General features: G+C 41.7%; 1 protein-coding gene across 14 annotated transcripts in view; it reads left to right on the forward strand.

Moving 5' to 3' along the window:
• LOC146561237 (neurexin-1a) overlaps positions 1-24,940 on the forward strand; it is a 259,720-nt gene that overhangs the window by 119,322 nt on the left and 115,458 nt on the right. For all 14 annotated transcript variants that reach the window (XM_085297146.1, XM_085297144.1, XM_085297148.1 and 11 more), the window contains 5 exons: positions 3,487-3,609; positions 4,131-4,512; positions 5,499-5,689; positions 6,982-7,155; positions 17,284-17,403. In XM_085297146.1, the coding sequence (XP_085153272.1) occupies positions 3,487-3,609; positions 4,131-4,512; positions 5,499-5,689; positions 6,982-7,155; positions 17,284-17,403 (990 nt within the window). The remainder of the gene's footprint in view (positions 1-3,486; positions 3,610-4,130; positions 4,513-5,498; positions 5,690-6,981; positions 7,156-17,283; positions 17,404-24,940) is intronic.

The raw sequence follows: 24,940 nt of genomic DNA on the forward strand, positions 1-24,940 counted from the left end.
AGATCACCGCCTGTGAGGGCACTAGAGAGCGCTGACTGGACTAAAAGCCCCTTAATGTCTGGCCAGCAGCTGTTGGTTTGGACCACAGATTGTACTAAAGGCAGAAAACAAAACAGGTCCAGCAGTAGTAAATGCTATGTAGGATTGTGCTTTTTGATATGACTGACCTCTTTTCCTCTTGCCTTTCTTTTCTTCTTGGAGAGCAGCAAGAACAGAATGATAGAAGGCAAAGATCAAGCACGCTTTCAAGTCCAACTCCATCCCATTATTTCATATCTCTCCTTCTTAATCCCTCGCCGGTCGTCTGGTCTCAAGCCTGCCCTGGTGTTTGGTGCTTACAGAGCAGAACTGTGTCTCAGATTGAGTGTGTCCCAGTACTTTGGAACCCTCAGATTTGCATACACATTGCAATGGAGCTTTGAAGATTGCAGAAAAGCAGGAAATAAATAGCCATAAATGGTTCAGGCGAATGAACCTGGAACCCATCTGAAATGCACCGAGCAGTATAGGCAAGCTGTCCAGAGCCTAGGGGTTTTAATACCGTCACTGTGGCACAACCTCATTGGGCTATTTTTTTGGTTATGTGTGCCTGGCAGGGGAACATCAGAGCTGTATAGCAATTCAAGATGATCTAAGAAAGGCTGTATGAAAAAATAATATGCTGCCCTAGTTGGACCAATGTTGGAATTTCCTAATGGAGAAATGTATCCTGGAGAGACTTATTATTCTTCTGATAAGATCACAGAGATTTGGTGCAGTTTCTCTGATTTTAGCTCTCATTCTTAATCTCCCCTTGAGTTTCTGGCACAGGGGTTCTCTACAAACCCATTAATGACTGCAAGCAATAACACATATGACATGCTATCATATAATATGCTGATTTCAGGACTGGATGACAAAATAATCAGAATATTTAAAATGTTTAAGTGATATTATTAGTAAGCAACGTGTTTCTAAAGACAGGAAGATGTGTAAAATATACATTTTAAACAGAATTTCATGCACATGATGTTTCTAATAGATGGAAAGTCTGGATGTTGCATTCATAAATGTGTATTTTACCCCTGTATCATTTGCTTGCATCATCACCCTCTGTTAATAAGCTGGGTGGCTCTTCTCAGAAGTCAGCAGATGTGGCATTTCTGATTTTCAAAAATAATTTTGGAAAATATTGGACTCATCACACAGCTTCACCTCACTCCACCATAAATGAGCTTTGGCTGATTGAAGGTGTCGTGTGTCCATATTTGCATTAGTTGTTATAGAAATAACCTTTTTAGGTGTAGTTTGTGCCTGCTCCAGTATTTCTAAAATGTGATGCTAGCATCAAACACTTTAAAATTATATACAGCTTTGTGCTAAAATCTTTAGTCGCCCCTCATTTCTTTATATTTTTTTTGAAGTGAACGACCACTTTGAAACATGAGCAAACATACATAGAAATATAATTTGGAGTTTGTACAATTCTATCAAGCTTGAAAGTCAGTATTTGCTATGATCACCTTTATTTTTCAACGCAGCCTGAACTCTCTTAGGCAAGCTTTCTCGTAATTTCTTTGAGTAGACTTCAAGACATGTTCTCCAGGCTTCTTGAAGGACATTCAAAGCTCTTCTTTGGATGTTAGCTGCGTTTTTGTTCTGTTCTGTGATTCAATGTTGAATCCGGGCTCTGGGGACGCCAATCCATTACTGATAGTGTTCCACTGTGTGTTTTCCTATCCAGATATGCTCTACTGCATTGGCAGTGTATTTAAGATTATTGTCATGCTGAAAGGTCATTGCCAATCAGGTTCTTTTCGAGATGGTTTTGCATAGTGGATCAAAATGTACTTATCTAAACACCACTGGCTAAAATGCAGCCATGACCAAGCCTCCACCGTGTTTTACAAATGACTGTGTTGTAGACACATAAAGATATTGATTTGAACCAAAAGTGTCAAATGTTGGTTCATCACTCCATAAGACATTTTCATTAGTAATTTGGCACACCTCAGCCTTCTCTCCCTGTTTCCCTTCCTTAAGACTGGCTTCTTGACAGCCACCCTTCCACTGAGTGCATTTCGAACCTTTGGCAAACAGTAGATCCATCTGTTGAAGGGCCAGATGCATCTCTCTGATCCTGTGTCAGGTCTTTGCTGGATTTTTTTTCTTAAGGACATTCTTTTCAGATCTGCTATAGATAATATTTCAGGTCTGACACTTTTCCTTTTATCCCTTACTTGTCCAGTGTTCTCAAGATGAACTGTGCACCATGCTGAGAGTTATCAGCAAAAAGCTTTTCAAGAATCACCTTGTTGTTGCAAAAATGTTTTATTTGTGACATTTTTGGTAAATTCAGTTAAACGAATGGGAACATATTTTGTGTTTTTGAAACATGTTTGTTTTTTTGTTGTTTAGGGGTGGGGGGGAGGGGGGCTGGTTCTGGAGAACCATTGCTCAAGACTGCATTAAACAATTACAGGAAAGTCTGGCTCCTTGGAAGCAAAATATATTAACATGATGGGTGGCTCAAAACTTTTTCACAGTCCTGTGTATTTAAGGACGAATGTGATACAATTTCTCAGTTTCAAAATTCAGTTAAATACAAGTTTTGAATGTGTAAATCCTTGCAAGGCAGATTTGCAGCACTATAGGAAACAGCATTTATTGATTTAATAAAGTGGATTCATTAGCTTTTTTTAAAGGGCATCTGTGCAGTTTCAGTAACCTTCTCCATTTTCCAGAGCATCAATTATTTCAAAGGGTGCTGATAAAAAGCACATTCTGTATTTCCTGTTTTTGTACGATTAGCACGAGGGCTAAAATGGTCTGTTCTGTTGTTTTGTTTTTTATTTGTTCCTTTTTTTCTCTGCTCACCGCCAACCACAATGCTTCCATTATGCAGGTGTTTCTTTTTGCATCACTATTTCATTTTATGTGGTGGACATGAGGGAAATCAAATATTGGCCTGCACTCTTGTAGGTAAACAAGATGGAGAGTGATACTGGGTTGTTAAGTGCCTTTCCAGTCATAGCCTTTTGGTAGTTATTTGCTGCCACCAAGTGGCATGATAGGAATTTAAGAAAATCTCAAAAGAAAGAAGACATCAGTCGTATAGCAAGCTTATATTTGTGTCTCCATTTAACTCAAAGCTCACACATTATGCATTCACAGAAAACACTTGTTTGAATATATTACAGCATCTGATTATGGCCTCCCTCCTATTGGTTCAAAGAAAATAGTGTTCAGGGAGAATTCAGAATTTTGATGCTTTATCTAATGGTGCGATCAGTGCTGCAAATGCAAGTCAAAATGTGTTTTTATGGACCATTAACTATGTTTACCTTAATGTTTTCTTCCTCTGTCCAACTACTTCATCCATTCACATTTTCTTCCTTTTGATCTCCCTCTTTCTTATTCTACTTTTATCAACCTCTCTGTTATGGATGTGTGTATGTGTGTCTGTATTAAGTGTGTGTGTTAACCGCTGTTTGGACTGTCCTGCAGGCAAAGGTCCAGAGACAATTTTTGCGGGTCAGAATCTGAACGATAATGAGTGGCACACAGTACGTGTGTTCAGGAGGGGCAAGAATTTGAAACTGACCGTAGATGATCTTCCACCTGTGGAAGGTACCTCTCATCCTCTTTTTATTTGATGTAATGTAGTAGTTTTTTGAATATGTAAACTTAAATAATCCATAACATGCTTTGCTGATCAGGAAAAAGGGTTTGATCATTTTTCTATATAGAATAAAACCTTTAAAAAAAAAAAAAAAAAATTTAAGATAAAATGTTGCTGTTTGAAAAGGAAAATAAAATTGTCTCTATTTCTCTTTTTTTCACCTTGTTGTTCTTTGGTGCTGCATAAATGAAATAAGATTGAATTGAAACAAATGATTTACGCACCACCTAACAAGTGAAAGATCCCTGGTTCGGTCCCAGGAGAAGACTCTAATCTCCTGGGGGTTGCATGAAAAGGGCATCTGGTGGAAGTTTTTTTTCCCCTTAAAGACAATAATTGTGAAGCCATTCTTTAATTTCTTTTCAGAGAGGATTTAAAGTGGATCCTTTAATTGCAAAGCAGCGCCCATTTAACTGTCAGATATCCCCAATAACACCCTCTCTCCCCTTCCCACTTCTGCCGATCAAAGGTCAAATGGCAGGTGACCACACCCAGCTGGAGTTCCATAACATTGAGACGGGCATTGTGACCGAGAAGCGCTTCATGTCCATGGTGCCCTCCAACTTCATTGGCCACCTCCAGAGCCTCTCCTTCAATGGCATGGCCTACATAGACCTCTGTAAAAATGGTGACATTGATTACTGTGAGCTCAATGCAATGATTGGCTTCAAGAACATCATTGCTGACCCTGTCACCTTCAAGTCACGCTCCAGCTATGTGACTCTCACTACTCTGCAGGCCTACTACTCCATGCACCTTTTTTTTCAGTTCAAAACCACCTCCTCGGACGGCCTCATCCTGTATAACAGTGGCGATGGAAATGACTTCATTGTGGTGGAGCTGGTTAAAGGGTAAGTGGAGACTTTGCAGCATTCATTCTGTCAAAGAAAAGTGCTTTGCCTGTAATATATCTTGTTTTGTACCCAGTAGACTTGACTGTTTGATGTCACTGGTGTTTTTTTGTGACGGTTTACACCAAACCTTCACTCAGACACATTAAAAAAATATGCCTGACATTTTTGCTTTGCTGTTGTTGCTGTCAGTGCAACAGTTGTTATAAAAGTCTCCTTTTTACACATACGGCAGACCTACCTGCCAACAGGTGCAAAGTCCAGCAAATACTGACAGCAAAAACCATTAAACTGTGCCTATCCAGTTTTATACCAGTGTAGGTGATGTTTATTTAGGCAGTAATCTCCATAAAAATGGATTATGATTTTAATAATGCACCCCTTCCTACACAGGACAGTTTCCAAACAGAAAAGAATTCTTGACAGCTTTTTTTTTTTATGCCTTTACTTCAAATTCTTCTCTTATCACCTCTACGCCAGAATATTTACTGAAAGAGCTGTCGGCTATTGCTGTTCTTTTTAATCTTCATGAAGGCAGAGCAAATACCCAACATAAAAGAGAATCGACTACACACTTATTGCAGCTATAGAATAACCTTCTTTTAAGTAATGCCGCAAGTTAGGCTTTCCCGCGTGTTAAACATTGACGCCATATTTTTTAATTAAAAACGAGCGTGCGAATCTCAAATTGACTGTAAAGCAAATAATTTAAGGATGATTTGTTCAGCGCTGTTCATTGCCCTTTGTTGTTTATTCTACCTGCCAATTATTAACTTCCACTTTTTCAAACTCTTGTATATTTATGTTTTCAAACGCACAGCCACCAACAGCGACATTTCAGTATAAAATATATTTATATACATGAGCATAATTATTTGTATCAATGTTGTTATTGTTACAGTCTACTCTGATAAACAGTCTATGTAAAGCACAAGATGACAAAGAACACATCTGATATTAGCTGATAGTTAAATATCTTCCTCCAGTTACCTACACTATGTGTCTGACCTGGGGAATGGAGCCCACCTGATCAAAGGCAACTCTAACAAACCCCTGAACGACAACCACTGGCACAATGTTATAATCTCCAGGGACACCAACAACCTCCACACTGTCAAGATTGACACCAAGATTACCACGCAGACAACAACAGGAGCCAAAAACCTGGACCTGAAGGGTATGCACACATACACTCTCTGCAACAGGGCTAGAACGAAATACATTCCTATCCCTGCAGGTACAGTCCATGAATTCCACCTCTAAAGCTAATTATTGGACCTTAGGGTAACTGTGTGCCTTTTGAGAGCCAAAAAGGTATATATATGAAAAAGGGTAATATTTGCAATGTAATATCAGGTCAAATGCAATGGGGATATGGGCAAAAATGTAATGTTTTAATATTTTATTCTTCATTTTAATAACATGATAAGTTTTATTCAAAATATATTAGTCCAAAGGACAGCAGTGTCATCTCTCAGCTACAATTTTCTATTTTTGCGAGGATGGTTCTGAGCTGGTTTCTGTTGGATGCAGGTGCAGATATGAAATAGATGAAGCACTGAATAACCTCTGTGACTAGAAATGTACTATGCAAATGGTAGTCCATTCCCAAATTTATAATTAAATAATAATTAAGTCATTAACCTTAGTTAACTTCTTTTTTATGTCTGTTATTGGCTCTTTTCCTCCTTATACTAAGGTAGAAAATGAGACAATATAAGGGATGCCTTTCAAGGGTACACCAACAGCACATTAGAGCATCCCTTTTCTGGTGTGAACCTGTTGTACACCTAATAGGATAAGGGTATCTTATTTCCTGAGAGTGCACTACAGTGTATTTCTTACATTAAATTGAGGCAGCAGTGACCTGGGTTTGTGAATGAAGGTTTGCACCAGCAGGGTGGACCCAGCAGGGGTGTGTAGGAACAATGCTTGGCCCTTACTCATTAGCACCACTTAGGTACCCTTGAGCAAGAATTCCACATTAATCTGTTCTACAGCTGCCATTAACAATGTGCATATGTTCATAAAAACAAGGCCATTTGTGCTCAGCAGACCAACCTTGAATTAAAGTTATTTTAAAGAATTATCATTTAATAACATAAAACAGCTTGTAAGGACATTGGGGTAATTGGTGTACTACCTTGAAGAGTGTTGTAATTTTCCTTATCTGAAATTGTTAATGAAACAGCACAAACATGAAAGATGACAAATGTCTGGCTTGGACATGACCACAAAAAAAAGCCACCCACAAAAAAACATTTAAATCAAGACAATTAGAAAAGGTTTCCAAAGCTAGACATAATTAACCTCATGTACTTTTTCACTTGAATAAAATAATTCACGCAACTGTTACTAATGCCTGGCATGTTCACTTTAAACGCAGTTTAAAAAGCCATCCAAAATATTTGATAATGTTTTTTATGTCCACTAGGGGTCAGTATTGTCATATTTCTCATGTCCTTACAGGTAACCTGTATATTGGAGGGGTGGCTAAGGAGATGTACAAGGAGCTGCCCAAACTGGTGCATGCCAAGGAGGGTTTTCAAGGTTGTCTGGCATCAATGGATCTGAACGGGCGGCTCCCAGACTTGATGTCAGATGCCCTGGACTGTGTGGGACAAATAGAGAGAGGATGTGAAGGTCAGTAGTCTGTCAACCCAATAAGTGAACGCAGTGGGTCGATGATGATAAATCACTGTCAAGCTCAGTCAGTCCAAGCTCAGGTATAAATTCAGTTGTTTTTCCCTCTTTATTCAATCTTTTCCCCCTTATTTTCACAAAACCATCTTAAGGGGTCATTGCAGCGCCACGCAAAGCTGCTCAGTATTCCCATTCTCCTACTTGTCCAAGACGAAGACACACTCGTTGAGAAGCACACCCACCGAGGCACCCACACTGGCAACCTGTGGCACATAATTTAACATCCATTAAATGTGTTAGTATTCTGTTAGTATGCATCAAACTCCGACGCTCCTCCACGGGCAATCGTTTCTGTTTCACTTGGCCATAATCTGCTTATTCTCTCTGCCATTTTTGTACTGCGAGTGTTATTTCCTATTTTACCCCCATTCTGTTTTGCTCTATGTATGCTTGCTGGATCTGAGAGTTTGCCAGAAGCAATCCTTTTGAATTATGTATGAATCCTTTGTTGCATGCATAAATATCATTTGCCCAGTCTAATATGTGCACCATATCCAGAGACAATATTAGATTTATTTTCCAGCGTCAGTCACTTAGTTTAATTTCACAATTCATCCACTCTTTTTCTATCGAGTGTGCGGCTTCTGATTTTTTTGTGTTTTGACATTACAAATGTAATCAAATTCATCTCCCCGTGCAGGTCTGTCAAACTTGTTGTTTTCTTTTTTTTCCTCCTACACAGAGTCAATTGAGACTCCCAATGGAAATGTTAACACATTTATTAGATTGTGATGGTGGAGTCGCCGTATAACATATAGCTACTTATATTAAAAGTCAGTAATGAATAATGAAACATTCTGGGTGTTTGGGGTTTTTTGTTTGTTTTTGAACAAGTTATCTAAATTTTCCTGAAAAAGAACGCCCGCTTCCTTCAATAGCAGCAATTTCTTGGTATTACTTTATGCTGCTGAAGCCATTTTTGGTTGGTTGCTTTAACAGTTTAGCTTAACCTAGCCTTCATTATACAGTATAATTTTTCCACCTCTGGCTCCTTCTGAAGACAAAGATCCTTCCCTTTGTCTCTCCTTCTTCAGCACTCTGTGTTTTGCTACTCCATCTCTGACATCTTGCTGCTTTTACTAACAGCTGGTATACTTTGCCTTTTCCTTTCCTATTATTTTGCTGACAAAAGTTGCATTGATGAAAGCTCACTTGCAAGGTAGATAGCTTTGTCTGTCTGATAAAGAGTCTGATGTCTCTCCCCGTGTGCATCTACAACATATCTACCCTCTAACTATCACTACCTCCACATGTCTCAATACAAGATAACTGCCTAGTGTTGCCATTCAACCACCAACTATGTGGAATGGCCTTAAGTCCCATAGGAATACAAGTCTCATTATAATCTTGTATCAGAGTCTATGGGGCTTATGTGTGGATTTGCACTCACATATTGGATGTTGTTTATTGGAACTTTTATTTCCACTGTGGGGTTTTTGATGTTCCCTGATATACATATAAGGGAATTTCTGAGCATGCCTTTTAATGGTTTGAAGAACAAAAATGTATCCTGCATGGATTTCCTCTTAAAATATTCAGCTTTTGATCTTAAAGTTGGTCATTGTAATGTCTTACCTATTATTAATCTTATTAAGCCCAGTGTTTCCTATTGTTGTATTCTCACTGTCTCTGGCACTCTATTTCTATTTTGTAAGTAGGAGGTGTTCCAAGCAACAGGACTGACTCTTTCAAGATTTAACACTTACATAAACAGTGAAATATGGCATGAAACAAACAGAACCACTGGCCAGTAACTAAAGTCAAATACACTCTGAAGTATATGAAGCGCTATTAATATTATCTGAATCTGTTTTAGGGTTTTGGGGACACAATTTGGGCATTGTTATGGGAATAAAGTAGGTTTTTACTACTCCAGGGAACACCTTTCAAGAGAAGCACCGAACTGTGCAAAATTCTTCTGCCATCCCTCATTCCTTTATTTTTTTCTTCCATGGAGACAGTATTTCTTATAACTTTTTCAGTGATCTGAAGCAATACTTCTCTCAGCTTTCTGAATGTCTTCCAACATTTTTCTTTAGATATTGGCTGCCCATTTTTAGGACAATGTGTTTGTTTAATAAGCAACTTTGCACTGACATATGAATCATTCAAGCATGATACAGTTGTGTAGTTTGGTCTACACGTAACTGACTACCAGTGTTGGGGAGTAATGGAATACATGTACCGCCGTTACGTATTTAAAATACAAAATATGAGTAACTGTATTCCGTTACCGTTACCGTTTAAAAAGGTGGTATTTAGAATACAGTTACTTTGTTGAAATAAATGGATTACACGGGGGTACTTTCCTGTTTCATAATTTCATATTGTCGCAGGTCAGGACTGTTTCGGTTTTGTTTGACAGCTATGTTCTGTAGTTCCAGGCGGCAGCGTTGCGGCTGCCATGGTTACAGGGGGACGCTCTCGCTCTGCGTGTTTCCTGGGTGAGAGAGCGCCTTTTTGTTGTTGTGCTAAGCTAATAGGCAGAATGCTACAGGCATAGCCCTAAAGAATGTAGCCTCATGGGCAGTGTAGTCCGTGCTGCAGGGAGAATGGACTTTCCATTTGACATAGCTAAGAAACTCCAGCAAAGATGTGAAAGATCTTAAGGTTATGTATATAACCCCGGTTCTCTGAGTAGCATGAGTGAGTGTCTCACTATGGGAACGCCTCCTGCGTGACCTCATCAGAAGCTCAAATACCATTACGCCAGCCCTTACAGGCTGGCTAGGTGACGCCCATGTCAGGAGGGGCCAGTGCCTCCCTATATAATAGGCTGACATAGCGTCAGATGTCATTCAAAACAAGCCCACCTCTTCCTCGCTTCCATAGCAAGGAGGGCGGTCTGGTGAGACACTCACTCATGCTACTCAGAGAACCGGGGTTATATACATAACCTTAAGTTCTCTTTCATAGCATTCGTTTCGTGTCTCACTATGGGAGAAATACTGACTCCCGGATTGCCAGACATGCCTGTTAAGAAGACAACTGTCCCCAACAGCACTTCACAGGGGAGAGGCCCCCACCCGGGAAGAACCTGCACTGAGGACTGAATGTGCTAGGTTAGGTGCTGTCACATCTAACCTGTAAAACCTAGCAAATGTATGAGGTGAGGTCCAGCATTCCACTGCACACACCTCCTGAATAGAAGCTTCCCTAAAGAGAGCCCATGAGGTTGCCAGACCTCTAGTGGAATGCGCACGTAAGCCAGCAGGGGGCTGAAGGCCCCTGCTAGTATAGGCCAGGGCAATTGCTCCTACTATCCAATGGGAGAGGCGCTGTTTAGACACAGGCTTTCCCATATGTGGTTTAGCCCAGGACACGAACAGCTGGTCACTTTGTCTGACACTCTGGGTTCGGTCCATGTAAATGCGCAGAGCACGGACTGGACACAAGGTATGCTGTTGCTCCTCTGAGGAGAAAGGCGGTGGGCAAAAGGCCGGCAGTTCTATAGGGGAACATGTGCCGACAACCTTCGGGACAAAGGCAGGGTTGAGCCGCATACTGACCCTCGTATTATCCGAGGAGAACTGAATGCATGACTGATGCACTGAGAGAGCGTGGATCTCTCCCACACATTTAGCAGAAGCTAAAGCAATTAAAAGAGCTGTCTTCAAGGACAGAAATTTTAACTCAACCTGTTCCAGGGGTTCAAATGGGCGCAGCCAATACTGTGGGAAGGTCCCACGATGGAGCCAACGGCCTAGACGTAGGCAATTTACGCCATGCACCCTTCATGAAAAGGCATATTAAGGGATGCTGGCCAACAGTCTTTCCCTCAAAACCAATATGGCAGGCCGAAATTGCTGCCAAATACACCTTGATGGTGGAGAAGGCTTTACCCTTATCAATCAGGGCCTGAAGAAATGACAGAATCACAGCCACAGAGCACTGAAAAGGGATGGCCTGTGATTCTAAGCACCAGCTTTCAAACACACGCCACTTGTGCTCATATAGCGTCCGAGTAGACGATGCTCTAGAACACTGAATAGTGTCGATAACACTATGAGGGAGCCCCACCGTGTTCAGGTTAAACCACTCACGGGCCAAGCCCATAGAGCTAGCCTCTCTGGGTGGGGGTGGAATATTTCCCCCTGTGCCTGAGACAGGAGGTCTCTGCGTAGTGGTAACGGCCAAGGTGGGCCGCACAGCTGCTGAAAAATCTCCACCAGCCAGTGTTTCCCTGGCCAGTGCGGGGCTATCAGGATCATATAGTGACTTCTCTCCCTCACTCTGGCCAGAGTTGGAGAAATGAGGGCCACTGGGGGAAAAGCATAGAGGAGGGTTCTCGGCCACTCGTGAGCTAGAGCATCCACCCCGAGTGGAGCTCTCTGATGGTGCAGCGAGTAAAACAGGGGACACTGAGCATTCTCCCTGGATGCATAAACGTCTACGGTCACCTGACCGAATCGCAGCTAGATCTGCTTCACCACCTCCGGGTGAAGCTTCCAGTCCCCATACAGCAGGTTGCCCCTGGAGAGAAGATCTGCTCCAAAGTTCAAGATCCCCGGCACGTGAGTTGCTCTCAGTGACAGCAGGTGGACACTGCTCCAGACTATCAGTCTGTGTGCCAGTGTGTGTAACTTGGACCCCAGACCCCCCTGTCTGTTGATGTAGGCCACAACGGTGGAATTGTCCGACCTCACTAAAACATGATGACCTCTCAGCCAAGGGAGAAAGTGTTTTAGCGACAGGTGAACCGCCAGCGGTTCCAGACAGTTTATGTGGGTGGAGCGCATGTGAGGGCCCCATTCCCCATTCACTGTTTCCTCATGGGTGGTGCCCCACCCGAAAGAGAGGCATCTGTGGAAATCACCTTCCTGGCTGAAACTGCCCCCATGGCAACGCCCTGAGACAAGAAACCTGGCCTCTTCCACTCGTGGAGAGCGAGTGAACAGTCTGCAGAGACGCTCACGCGACGGTGGCCGTCTCAGTGAGGGTCCAGTCCCCGCAAGCCCACCCAGCGCTGAAAGCCTCTCATGTGCAGGCGTCCCAGTGTTATCGCCACTAGAGAAGAAGCCATCAGACCGAGCAGCCTCTGGCACTGATTGAGGGTCACTGTGTTGCCTCTGCAAAACAGTGCAAGGGATGACTGTATGGCCGCTGTTCTCTCCGGGGACAGAAAAGCCCTCACCCGAAGGGAGTCTAGGCTGAGCCCTATGAAAGTAATGCATTGAGTTGGCATCAATGTGCTCTTTTCCACGTTTATCTGGAAACCCAAACTCTCCAGATGGTGTATGAGAGCATTTGTGTGACAAGTTGCTCCCTGGCGGGTTGGGGCTGCCACGAGCCAATCGTCGATGTATGTGGCCACCCGAATGCCCTTTTTCCTGAGCGGGACCACTGCTGCCTCGGTGCACGTCACAAACACCCTTGGGCTCAGTGAGAGACCAAAAGGCAGGACTACAAACTCTTATGCCATCCCCTGGAAACCAAATCTCAGATACTTTCGGTGTGGGGGATATATGGGGATGTGGAAATAAGCATCCCTCAGGTCGATTGATGTGAACCAGTCGCCCGCTCGTACAAACCGTAGCAGCGAGGCGTGCGTCAACATCCTGAACTTGTATGTCCTCAAATGCCGGTTCAGGGCACGGAGATCCAGAATGGCTCTCATCCTCCTCCCCCCTTTCTTTGGCACAAGGAAATACCTTGAATAAAATCCGCTGTGCATTTCCTCGGGAGGGACAACTCTTATAGCTCCTTTGTCTCTCAAGGTGGAAATTTCCTCCAGGAGAAAACTGGCAGACTCGCCCAGAGCACGAGAGTAAACGATTTCTTTGAAATGTGGTGGAGCGACACTGAATTGCAGCCTGTAGCCCTTTTTCAATGTCCTCAGCACCCATGCTGACTGAGTGCAGGTGGCCCAGCTCTTCATGTGGCGAGACAGAGCGCTCACTGGCCAATCCACTGAATATGGCGTTTTGGCGCCCCCTTGTTGTCGCAGCGCGAAACATGCGCCATTTCGGTGTCCCGTCACCTCTGTCACAGGCGAGCGAGGTGACGGGCTCATCTGGATCATCACAGCTGTGGAAACGCGAGTCTCCACGGGCTGCGTTATGGCAGACGGTGCTCTGTTTTTCAGCATGTTTGATTTTTTCATGTGTTTTGCAACACTCGACAGCGCCCTCGGCAAACTGCCTGGATGCGCGTGTCGGGGCTTTTTTAATACAGAATGCATGAGAGAAGTGCTTGTGAAACAACACTGTGAACTGTGGCTCTCTTTCCCTCTGGTGGGTCCGGTGACAGGAACGCCGGCCCGAGTTAAGCACTCTGTGTGGGACATGTCCCGTTGAACTTGCTCTGGAACGGAGCTGGGAGGCGGCAGGGTGGCCCATAAAGGGGGGAAACTGGGTTCGTGAGACCGTGAGGGACGACAGGGGTGTCGAGGAGTTCTTCTTTTTCCTTAGTCGTCAGGTTGGTGAGCCCGAGCCAGCGTGCTCGCTCCTGAAGAACCATGAGGCCCATGGCTCTCCCAGTAGCCTGTATGGCTAACTTGTGGAGGCGGAGGACGTGGTCAGTAATAACGCAGATTTCTTCCCACACTGTGGTATCTGGGTTAGCTGTCATGTCCTCTTCTAGCTCAGCTTGGTAAGCCATTAGCATAGAAGAGGCGTTGTGGGCTCTTACTGACAGAGCTGCTGCCTTGTAGCACTTATCCGTAGGGCTAGACTGGAAGCGGTCTGTTTTGGAGGGGAGAGATGGAGCCGATGAGGACAGAGACATCTTCGGGTGAAGATGGCTCGCCACCAACGGCTCCACTTGTGGCATCTGGCGGAGGCCGATAGACTCCATCCCCTCACAATCCAGCAGGGAGCTCCCCACGATGGGGTGTTTCTCGCTGTAAGGTTTTGCTTTCCACGTCACCGCTATCTCATCGAGTAGCTCAGGGAAAACAGGCAACACATGCTTCCCCGTCTTTTTCGCCTTTGGCAATTTCTTACCGTCAAAACGAGACTTTACAACCTCTGTTTGTATGGCGGGCCACGGGATGTTGAGCCTAGCGGCTGCGCGCTTGCACATGTCCTGCATGTCAAGATCCAGGGGAGACGGCGGTGTCGGTTTTTCAACCTCGCCGGTAGCCAAGGGCTTTGCAGCCCAGCTGATGCTAGCCAAGGAGGTGGAATCTTCCTCCTCGCCGTCGTCAGACAGCAGGAGCTCCTAGTCAGCCGACTCATCTCCGTCCTCGTTAGCATCTCCTCCCTTGGTGACTCCAGCATCGCGGAAAAACACACGATCTCCGTGTGCCTCCAGCGACGGGAAAGCGGTCACAATGGGCTGAGGGTCTGCCTCTGCCCAGCTCGGCCCTGCCGTTGCGGCCAAATCATCGGGCATCTCAGTTTCTCCTTGCGCTGCAGCAGCCTCACACAGCAAAGGGTCGCCACCCGACAGGTTAGCCTGGCGAGCTAGCCTGCGGCGGAGTAGTTTGCGTGGGAAAGCCGCGCAGTGGATACAGTCTTGTGCGGGTGTCAAGGCAGCCTGAGCGTGAGATAAACCCAGGCATGCCACACACACGGGGTGTGTATCCCAGGCAGAAATCTTCTTGCTGCAAGGACAAAGTTTTGCAACTTCGTTGAAAGTATTGCTACTTGGCACCCGCACTAGCCACAGAACAGTATTGCTACTGCTTGTATGCTAGTGGACAACTGAAAAGCTGGGAACAAAGCGCCCGGCGACCGAGTTGTTTAGCTTTAGCACCCAATAGCACAGTTGTCTACAGGCTTCTGTGAGAAGCGAGGAGAGGTTTTTGAATGACATCTGACGCTATGTCAGCCTATTATATAGGGAGGCACTGGCCCCTCCTGACATGGGCGTCACCTAGCCAGCTAGTCAAAACTAATGAAATTCTAATGAAACTCAGAAAAGTGCCATGAGATTTTGAACCACCGTTCAATGCCATTTGGAAAGTGCCTGACTGGCAACATTTTCATTTTTTGGCACGACAATGATCCCAAACACACTGCCAGTGAATTACTGAAGCAGTGTGGGATCATCTCGACAGAGAACAAAATAAAAGGCAGCCAGCATCTAAAGAAGAGCTTTCAATTTCTTTCAAGAATCCTGGAGAACTATTCATGAAGACTGCTTAAAGAAATAAAACGAAAGCTCGCCAAAAGAGTTTAGGCTTTGCTGAAGAATAAAGGTGGTCGTACCAAATATCGACTTTAAAGTTTGTTAGAATGGTGCAACTTGTGTTTTTGCCTTATATGCTTTATTTCCAGGTATGTTTGCATATGTTTCAATAAATCACTTTTTCCCAGCAAAATCTAGAAATGAAAAGTGGCTTGAGACTCTTGCTCAATTCTGTGAATGTAGTGTAGTAGAAATTCTAGATAAATGCACCATTATGTGTATAAAATGAGGGAACGGTGCAAAGTTCTGCACTCCCAAATTTAGAAGCCAGGTTGTCTGTTGAGGGCCTCCAAAGAGGCAAACTCACAAAGACAAATCATTGGACTCCAAACACGATCAGACCTTCCCAAAAGGTCAAGCTCACTAAATCTGCTGCATCTACCATAAAAAGGTCCCTCACAAATATTTCATCAGATTTTATTTTTAAAACATGTTAATACATATTCATTTATTAGTGTTAGAAATGAGCGTCACCGTTTTCTCAGCTGGGATTCATGCTCTGCTACATCAGCAGAAGTCAGATGAATTGGAACTCTTAAGATGAATAACTCTGTATGTTAATTGTTTGAAATTATTCTAAGTATGCCATAACACATCTGTTTACTTCAATCATAAGTGAGTCAGAAATGAGGATGAATTGCAGATGTGATTTATTAGGGATGTTATAAAAGATTTAATAGGCACTATAATATATTATGTAGAATGTAGCGAGAGGAACTTTTTTGCATTCAGAGAAATATTTGACAAAAGCAATCAGGAATTCATTTCTTTTTTCATGTTGCTGAATGCCCTCTGCTTCCCCCCTGCATTATTCAGCCTTGAGCAGGGTACAGCAAATGCTGAAACTATTAACCAGTTACCATAGCTACTCTTGAATCGGAAAAGGAGCTACTGTGGCTCCAATACATTAAAAAAATGTGTAAGAATGCGATTGCCATTCTGCAATTTTCCTGTTTTTTCAATCTCTCATGAGTAAATAAATAAAAAACAGCAACAAAAAATAGCCCTCCTCAGTGCATTGATTATAACTAAACTATTAAAAAGTGCTCATTTTGTTCCGATTGTATGTCATGAATCATAAGTATAGATCCTGACATTGATAATACTGTTAATGTGTAAACTTGCTAGACTAACGTAGTCTAAATACAGATTGTTAGAAATTACTATGTCTCATAAAATACAACATTTACACATTAACACTTGGCTTCACACTCACATTTTAACATGAATTGTACTAACACAAACATAATAGCCTCGCAATGGACCTTTTTTTCCATAGCTGGTAAACACAGGTGCTGCTGATGTCATGGAGAACGGTTCTGTTGTTTTTAGGTAATTATTGCTTAATTAATGTGATTACCAACACCTGTGCTTGCCTACTCTTTCATGTCAAAGTGGCTGCTGTGAAAAAAGTGTCTGTAGAGGCCACACAGCTGTATGCTTCTGGAGGATGAATACACTGGTGGTAAAATGGAAATAATCCACAAGCATGAAGATTAAACACTTTCACAGGAAGCACCAATACAGTGCAGTTTAAAAGTACACGGACCTCTGCACCTTAAGAAATGAGCATCCTTGCCCGGTTAGGTATAGCACACTGAGCTCATTGACAGGTGATGATTCGGAGAAAAAATGGAATTGAGTGGATTAAATTGCTGTTATGCATTAAATGTGACTATATGGAAGAAAATAATTAAATTACTAATGGAAGTCTAACTCAAGCGTTAAAATTATTTACATTTTTATCATTTTTGGTTGTGTGTGTTTGCTGAATACAGTTGAGTTCGCTGCCTTTTATCGCAGGGTTTGTACACAGCTAGTATTCTATGTTTTTTTGTGTGTGCTTTAATATTTAATTTCACTCTAGAGTCCATAGGTATTTATTAGTATTAAAAAAATTGTCCTCACCAGATATCTGTTTGTCTCCATATTCAGGTCCCAGCACTACCTGCCAGGAGGACTCATGTGCCAACCAAGGTGTGTGTCTTCAGCAGTGGGAGGGCTTCAGTTGTGACTGCAGCATGACGACATTTGGAGGACCGCTGTGTAATGACGGTAGGATTCCACCTTTACTTGTTCTCAAAGCTTAAAATCCCTCTAGTTCTTATTTGAAAGTCAGAAAAGAACAAAGCCATCATTACTTGTTGGCATGCTTTTTTTTAAGCCCCCCAATACTATGATGATGTTTTATTTTTCACCATTTCATTTCCTTGTGTGAGTCACACAAAAATAAAAAAGCCCTGTACACATTTCACAGTATTAGACAGATAATTCATTCCATCTGTTAACCTATTTGAACGCGGCCAAGAAAATCTTGGTATTAGACATTTAAAGGTGGGTGTTATCATTAACAGGAGCGCCATTTTTATCCCTTGCTTTCACACAGCGTTCAGACTCAGGCTCATTATTGTTTCCTGTTTCTGTTCTATATTTGTGTCCTCACGAAGCATGTCGTTTGCCAGAAACTTGGTGTACTTGTTTTGTAAACTCTCCGGGTTTGTAAACCGTGCTGGGTACTGTAACTAGTGACTGATATGTCAAAACGCGGTTAGAATGAATCTCAGTATTTCCGTAGCTCGGCTTTGAATAGGTTGTCTTTCACTGAGGGCGGCGGCAGCTGTTGCAGCTTTGCAGGGCAGAAACTTTGACACATAGCGTCTGACAGTTCGGTGAAAGCTCATTAAAATTTGAGATTTGTACCGCTAGAGGGAGCAACGCACATTGTGTTCTGATAAATAAAACATCAACAACAAGCTAAAGACGTAAACAAATACATCATGAGCTGAAAACAAATAACAGCGCTTGTTATTTATTGCAATTGTACTGGAACGCATTCATACATCAACATTACCCCAAATAAGGCATTTGCAACCCATAAATGCTCGTATGCCCACCCATTAAAACTTTATCGGAGCCCCATGATGTGATTTAAAGTTCCGTGTTATTAATCTCTCTTAAAGATGCTTAAATGGACTTTTGGTTTTGTGCTCATTAATGTTAAGGTTTCGAGCGAACAAGGGTAATGTCTCCTCCACCTTTTGAAAATTGGGCTACTTCCTTATGCAAAACATGCATAAGGGATTTTTGTTTGGTCATTATTTTCTTCTGCAGCAGTTCACACAGCAAGAGGTGAATGAGCAAAGTGCCGAAGTGCATTAAGGAGAGAGGAACAGAGTGGGCACTCTAGAGATGACACAAAAGCAGAGGAGAGAGCACCATAAATGTTAATGCATTCTGTTTCACTTCTAGCTGCTTGATAAGACCCCTGTCTTTTGTTATCAACTGAAAGTGTTAATAGATTCTCATGCAGCCCTATACCTCCAACATATCTGCAGCCAGATATAAGACTAAAAGGATTCTTCTGTCCATGATATGTTTGAGTATAAGTTTGCTGTGAACCTGCGCCTCCTTTGCTTGTTCTGTTCTACCTTCCATTCTTCGGGCTGTGTTTGGATCAACAGAGGAAATAGGGCTGTGCTGGGGGCATATTTCTGCCGGTGAACTCCGTGTGAACCTAACTTGTGCGTTAAAAGGAAAAGAAATCCAGCTTGGAACGTTATTTTTTCTCCTTTTCTTCTGTCATACATATTCATCCTGTTCTGACCCACAGAGCTCATTGACAACATTGGGAGCAGGAAGACTCATGGGGCATGTTTGCATATATTATATCGGAGCGGAACTGCTCTACCTAAGTCTAGTTACTGTAGCTAGTCTCATTATTCCTACTGACCTGACAAAGCAATGGGATGGATGAATGTGTACACCCGAGGGATTTAATATGTAACCACAAAAACATACTTTCCAAGAAATTTCTTTCACTACAGATGAACTGAGCTAGTTCTCAGAATAGCGACTCAAGAGAGCCCGGGTCTGCTGAAGGAAATATCTGTGAGTGAGAAAAATGAAGCTTGAGATGGTCGGGTTTTATCTCTGTTGATGGATTGTCATGGGGATATATAGAAGGGGGGAGGGGGGCGCAAAAAGAAGGATAGCAGCATTTCTGAAGAACACATCACTTTTTTTTACCTGATATATTTGCATAAGCTGAAATGCAGGCAATTTACAACAAAGCACTGGGCCTCTGTGTAAGCCACTTACTTGGGGAGCTATGTGCATTTCTAGATATTTCTCCAATCTTGCCTTATCGCAAGGAAGGGAAAAATCACCTAACAGCTCCTGGCCCCATAATATTCAGCCAGGGTGAATTGTACATGTGTGACAGCATAATACCACAATTTAGTTTCTAAATATTTAGCTTACAAGCTGAAAATAAGCATCATTTTGATCCCAATACTTTGTGCTTTTGTTGTTAATTAACTTTTTCATTACTCATTGTAATCATTTTTAAGAATACACTTTTATTTATTTATTCTGAAGTTTTTCAGTTATTAAATGCAAAAAAAGGTTTTTTTCATTGTAAAAACTGAAAGATAATCCAGGCTATTAAACAGTGGTTTTATACAATTTAATTAAAGTTACAATGCATCTCTTGGGCTTGTCCATAAAAATTTTTACTTTTTGACTTAGACATGCTGCTTTACAGCAGACTGATTTGTTGTACTGTAACTGGTACAATTGTATCCATCCTGCGAAAACGTCCATCCCTCTGAAGCTGCACATAGAAGTGGAAATATCAGTCACTTGGCATCATTTTTAAGCAAATGAAAGACATCAGTAGTGGCAACACTGATGTCTTAGTTGGCAATCTTACATTTTTATATTTGAAGGGTGTTTTAGTCCCATTTAGGATGGCATTGTGTATCAAATTGATTCAAATTGGTTCTTAAGATTTGAATCACTAAGATGTCTGAAAGCTTTGCTAACACTGAATATGTGGCTTGTATTGACATCATACACGCAGCACTTTTTCTTTTTTTCAGAGTATAGCATCATTTCTTGGCTGTGCTTTCAGTGTTTTATGATAAAAGTATTTCAGCTTCATAACAGCTCTGTACCTTTCGCTTCTGAATGATGGGAAAGATGATGAAAACTCTCTTCAGATCTTCTCTTTATCGTCTCCCAAACACTGATGTGCCAGTATTTTCTTTTTTCCCTTCCTTTTCTTTTCTTTTTTTTTGAATGAACTATGGACATAATAACTTAGAATTGTATTTATAGAACAAATTATCACGACTGGATACCTACAGTCGGTGTAAAAAAAAAATAAAAATAATCAAAGCGATGCTTTCGAAGATGAATCAGATTCCTCTCAGAAAGTCATCCATGCAAAATGAGTTATGATGGCTGTGAATGGTGTTAAGCATGCATTTGGTCTTATTACTACAAACTGTTTTGGTTGCCAGCAGGAATGAAATGGCATTTGGAACATATTTTCTTAAGTGACCCTGACAGAAGAGCCAGACTGCATGTATCTGTGTGTGGTGAAGTCATCAGGGGCGTTCTGCACGTTCAAACAGATGCAGATAAGCAGCCAAAGAAAAAGATTGTAAGCACTTTTTTTAAAGGCTTGAGCGTGAGTCTTCTTTTTGGGATAATGCTCTCGTTTCAGTTCAGAAGCCGGTTTAGTGTGTGTATGCGTGTGTGGGTGGGACTTAAAACTTTAGTCTGGAACTCCTGAGGGAGTGTGCCTGTAGTGGTCAAGCATCTGAGGGTAATGTACAGAGACAAATAGATTGGTGCTTGTTGTTTAGCTAAAGTGTGTTGTGGAGAGGATACAGCAAGGGGTATGCCTGGCCTTCACGCGATTTCCATCTTGCTTGGTTGCTCTTCTACTCTGTCCCGTAGCCAGAGCTATTAGTGCCATGTCAATATTGTATCAACAATGGAGACTGTATGTGGGTCTAGTCTCCATTGTCTCTGCCCAAGGGGCAAAGAGAACCCCCCACCCTCCTCATTTGAGCTGTAATGTCTAAGTCAGTGCTCGTTCTTGTGCCTTTGTAGCTAGAGAATAGTCTGTCTGGGCCCCAAGCGTGCCACCGGATTGGTCGGATTTTATTTTGAGCACATGCAAAAGTAAAAGTATCCTGTTTTTGTTACACGCTCCTCCTTCATATTGTCTAAAGGCAGCTTCTTTGCAGCACGCACAAACTCACACACTGGCTCTGAGGTGTTGCATCACTCTACAGTACAAAAGCAAGAATTCAAATAATTATTTCAAACAGTCTTTCAAGGTTACAATGAAAGAAATGTAAGAAAAATCATAAAATGAAAGAAACTAGCCTGTAAGTTTTGTTGGGATACTCTAGTGTTGCACATTTCATAGTTATATTAGTCAGCCGCAGCACGAGGGATTTACATGAACAGTCTCTTCTAAATCTTCAAGAAAATTCCTGAAATTGTTTTGTTCTTTAAACAGCGCTCTTTCAGAGCAGTTGTGTTTGTTTTTAAGATTTGTCATGCAGATAAACACACATAGTCAGGAAGCACCACAGACAGTTTGCCCTGTTCCTTTGTGCTGGCATGCAGGAATTATACCACTTAGTTTTATTCCAATCGATACAAGGGGACACCCAGTCCAGCAGTGGGGCCAGGGGGATATGAGGTACTGGAGTTAACAGCCTGCTGTCACATGGAAGTAATTTTATCTTTGCCCTGGATGTGTCTTTTAATGCAACTCAGAGAAACAAATCTATGGGTCTGAAAATATTTGGGCTTCATCTGTATTGAACGCTTGGCCTAGCTTTGAACAGCCATTGTGCCCCGAGATATAATAGAGGCAGTCTTAAGTGCCTCTGTGTATTCACTTGGGTAGCCATCCGCTCAAATGTGCATGCATGCTTGCAGGAAGTATAGCACATACAATTGATCGGTTGTAAGGCAGCAGGAGGCTTTTCAAAAGTTAGAATAATAAAAGACAAATCTGAGTTTTTAATGGGGAACAAATCTTTATACATAAGAAATAAAAGGATACATGCTTATATTTACAAATATTACTGGAATTGATCCATTTTTAGCAGTTTTAGCATTTTATGAGCTGCGCCTTATTTTGTGCTGCTGTAACAGGTGAGTTTCTTCCAGTGTGGCATTAATAAAGTCTATATTAATATTTACGGATCAACAAAGTTTAATTATGATGTATATATCTTTACATTACCAATGGTTTATAACAGCAATTTATTAGAGGAATTGTGGGTGTACTCACCTGCTCAACCTATCTTTCCCTAATGAATAAATCTTCTTGTATTTTATTTTTCTGTCATGAAATCCAACAATGAACAATGATCCTACTTTATAAGTGGTCTCTGCATTAGCACTCCCAGAACTACTGGCTCCGTTCTTGTATAAAATACCTATTAAAACACATCACTGAGCCTGTTTTACTGGGGAATGTCTTTTCTTTACTCAGACACTTTAGTGTTACTGTAGTTTATCGCTGTATTCAATCATAGACGCCCAGTGCCCACTAGAACAGTAAATATGCATTAATCCAAAACTGAAAATGTGTTATTTACGATCTTTTTCCATCTGCAGTATTTACAGGTGTGACCTGCTGATAATAAATCAGCTTGGCTGAGTGCCTGAGGTAGAATCTGGAACATGTAAATATATAGAGGCAAACATGTTTTATGGGGCTGTTAAGCTATTGAGTGGAGCAGCCCAGTAGTTTAGTATTATGAAGCGAGTACCTAATTCAAATGATGTGAAATGATGTTTTGTCTAGATGGACCCATTACATTGTAAACTGTACAAGAGGATGGCGATCTTCATCTACACACATCCCATACCTGCTGTTCCCAGATGGACACTAAGACGGTGTGCTGCTACAGATTTCTATCACATCCTATCAGTCTCAAAGAGGCTCTGCTGTTTTGTCCTATTTTTGTGTTCTTTTTTTAATTTTCAATTATTCGTCCTCCACCTCCAATTCAGTTCGAGTGGTCACTATCTGGCCTGATTATTTTCAGTAATTTTCTATGGTGATTGAGTATCTGCATTTAAATGGGTTTCTGTGCCAGGAAGCAGTTGCCATATGTGGGTAAAGGCTGTTGGCATGGAAACTAGGTCTCCTTTCCTCCCACCCTGGATGCTGTAACTTGTCTGTAACTTTGCCCAAGCAATGAGATCTCTGCAGGAAGTGGTGTAGAATAACTAACATCTTTTAGCTAGCTTGCGAGAATTTTGAAGGCTTAAATATCTGTTTTAAATTCATATACATGACTTAATACTTCACTTGATTTATGGATAAACAAAGGATACAGCTGTGAGGCTGCATGTTACTAACTTAGTATGTGATGCAGACGCATGCTGGCACAGTGACATTAAAATGTAGGAGCAGCAGTGCTAGACATATGTCAGATTGCTTCATAAACCCATCCTGCTGTTCATATGTTGTAATAAAGTTGTGGTGTGTCCCTCCACCACATAGACCTCTGTATGCTGAACAGTTTTTTTTGTGTGTGTCAGTGAACAGTATGTGGTGCGACCAAAGCGGAGCACAAGCAGTCCACACATTTAGTTGTCTTTCAACGTAATCTATGTTCTAATCACAACCTCATCTAGAACTCATTGCAGTGCAGTGGTGAGAACCTAATCTTTGAGGTGGTTTTTATTAATCGCTAGCCCACAGGGGCATGTTGACAGGAAATAAGGAGTTGTTCTTTCTCCACAACACAATACTAATTAAAGCGTTGATACAGAGTATCAGCTAAACTATCCTGCTGGGTGATACACTGACACTGTGAATATTCCCTTCTCTCATAAACACAGGCTATTGAACATGACACCCAGGGGGACTGTGGCAAAACGTGAAGACATCCCTGGGACAAAAAAAAAGTTTGCTTACTTGTTCTATTTAAAAAACTTTTGATGGCTTCTATAACCATTCTTTAAAGGATTTCACAGTCAGAAGTCATTTAATTGAAGAAGAAAAAAAATATACTTTAACTCTGTAAATTGCTCTTTGAGACACTGATGGATGTTGTATTTAAATTCACATTAAGAAAAAAGTCATTGGAGCAATTGGCTATAGTTATATATACATATATACACACACACACACACACACACACACACACACACACACACACACACACACACACACACACACACACTAACATAGGTACACAAGCAGACACATATATATATATATATTTTTTTTTTTTTTTAATTTTAGGCAGTTTTGGAAACTTTGCCTTTGGGAATTGTATACATACTACCTTTAGTTTTAGATGAGCCAAAATGTTGGAGGGGTTGTCCACATTTCTCAATGCTACATCAATAAAAAAAAATTTAAATCTAAAAAAACCCAACAAAAAATCAAAACCGTGGAGAAAGTGTTGACTGTGTTTAGAGTTAGTTTAACAGGGACGTTGGTGTGTTTTTCCATAGGAAAAAAGACAAATTAAAAACAAAAATAAAATCTCCCGGTTACTCTCCTTCACTTACATTTGGGCTTCACTTTTCCTCACTTCTAATTTGAAGTAATCCAGTCACTGAGATGACACGAGGAAAAAAAAGGTGTGCATAAAGTACGGCATCTCTTCCTCAGAGCTTCTCATTTAAAAAAAAAAAAATTATAACTATTTTTTTTCCTATTTTGCAAGAATATTCTATTTTGTTCTTATCACTGTTGCATTGTCGGGGCGACCTACTGAAATTTATATTGAGCATCATAATGGTGAAGAAAGGTTAC

This window comes from Mchenga conophoros, linkage group LG13, assembly GCF_057382185.1.
Source record: "Mchenga conophoros isolate Kocher_MC1m ecotype Shallow Benthic linkage group LG13, M_conophoros_male_GT1.1, whole genome shotgun sequence".
Classification (NCBI taxonomy): Eukaryota; Metazoa; Chordata; class Actinopteri; order Cichliformes; family Cichlidae; genus Mchenga; species Mchenga conophoros.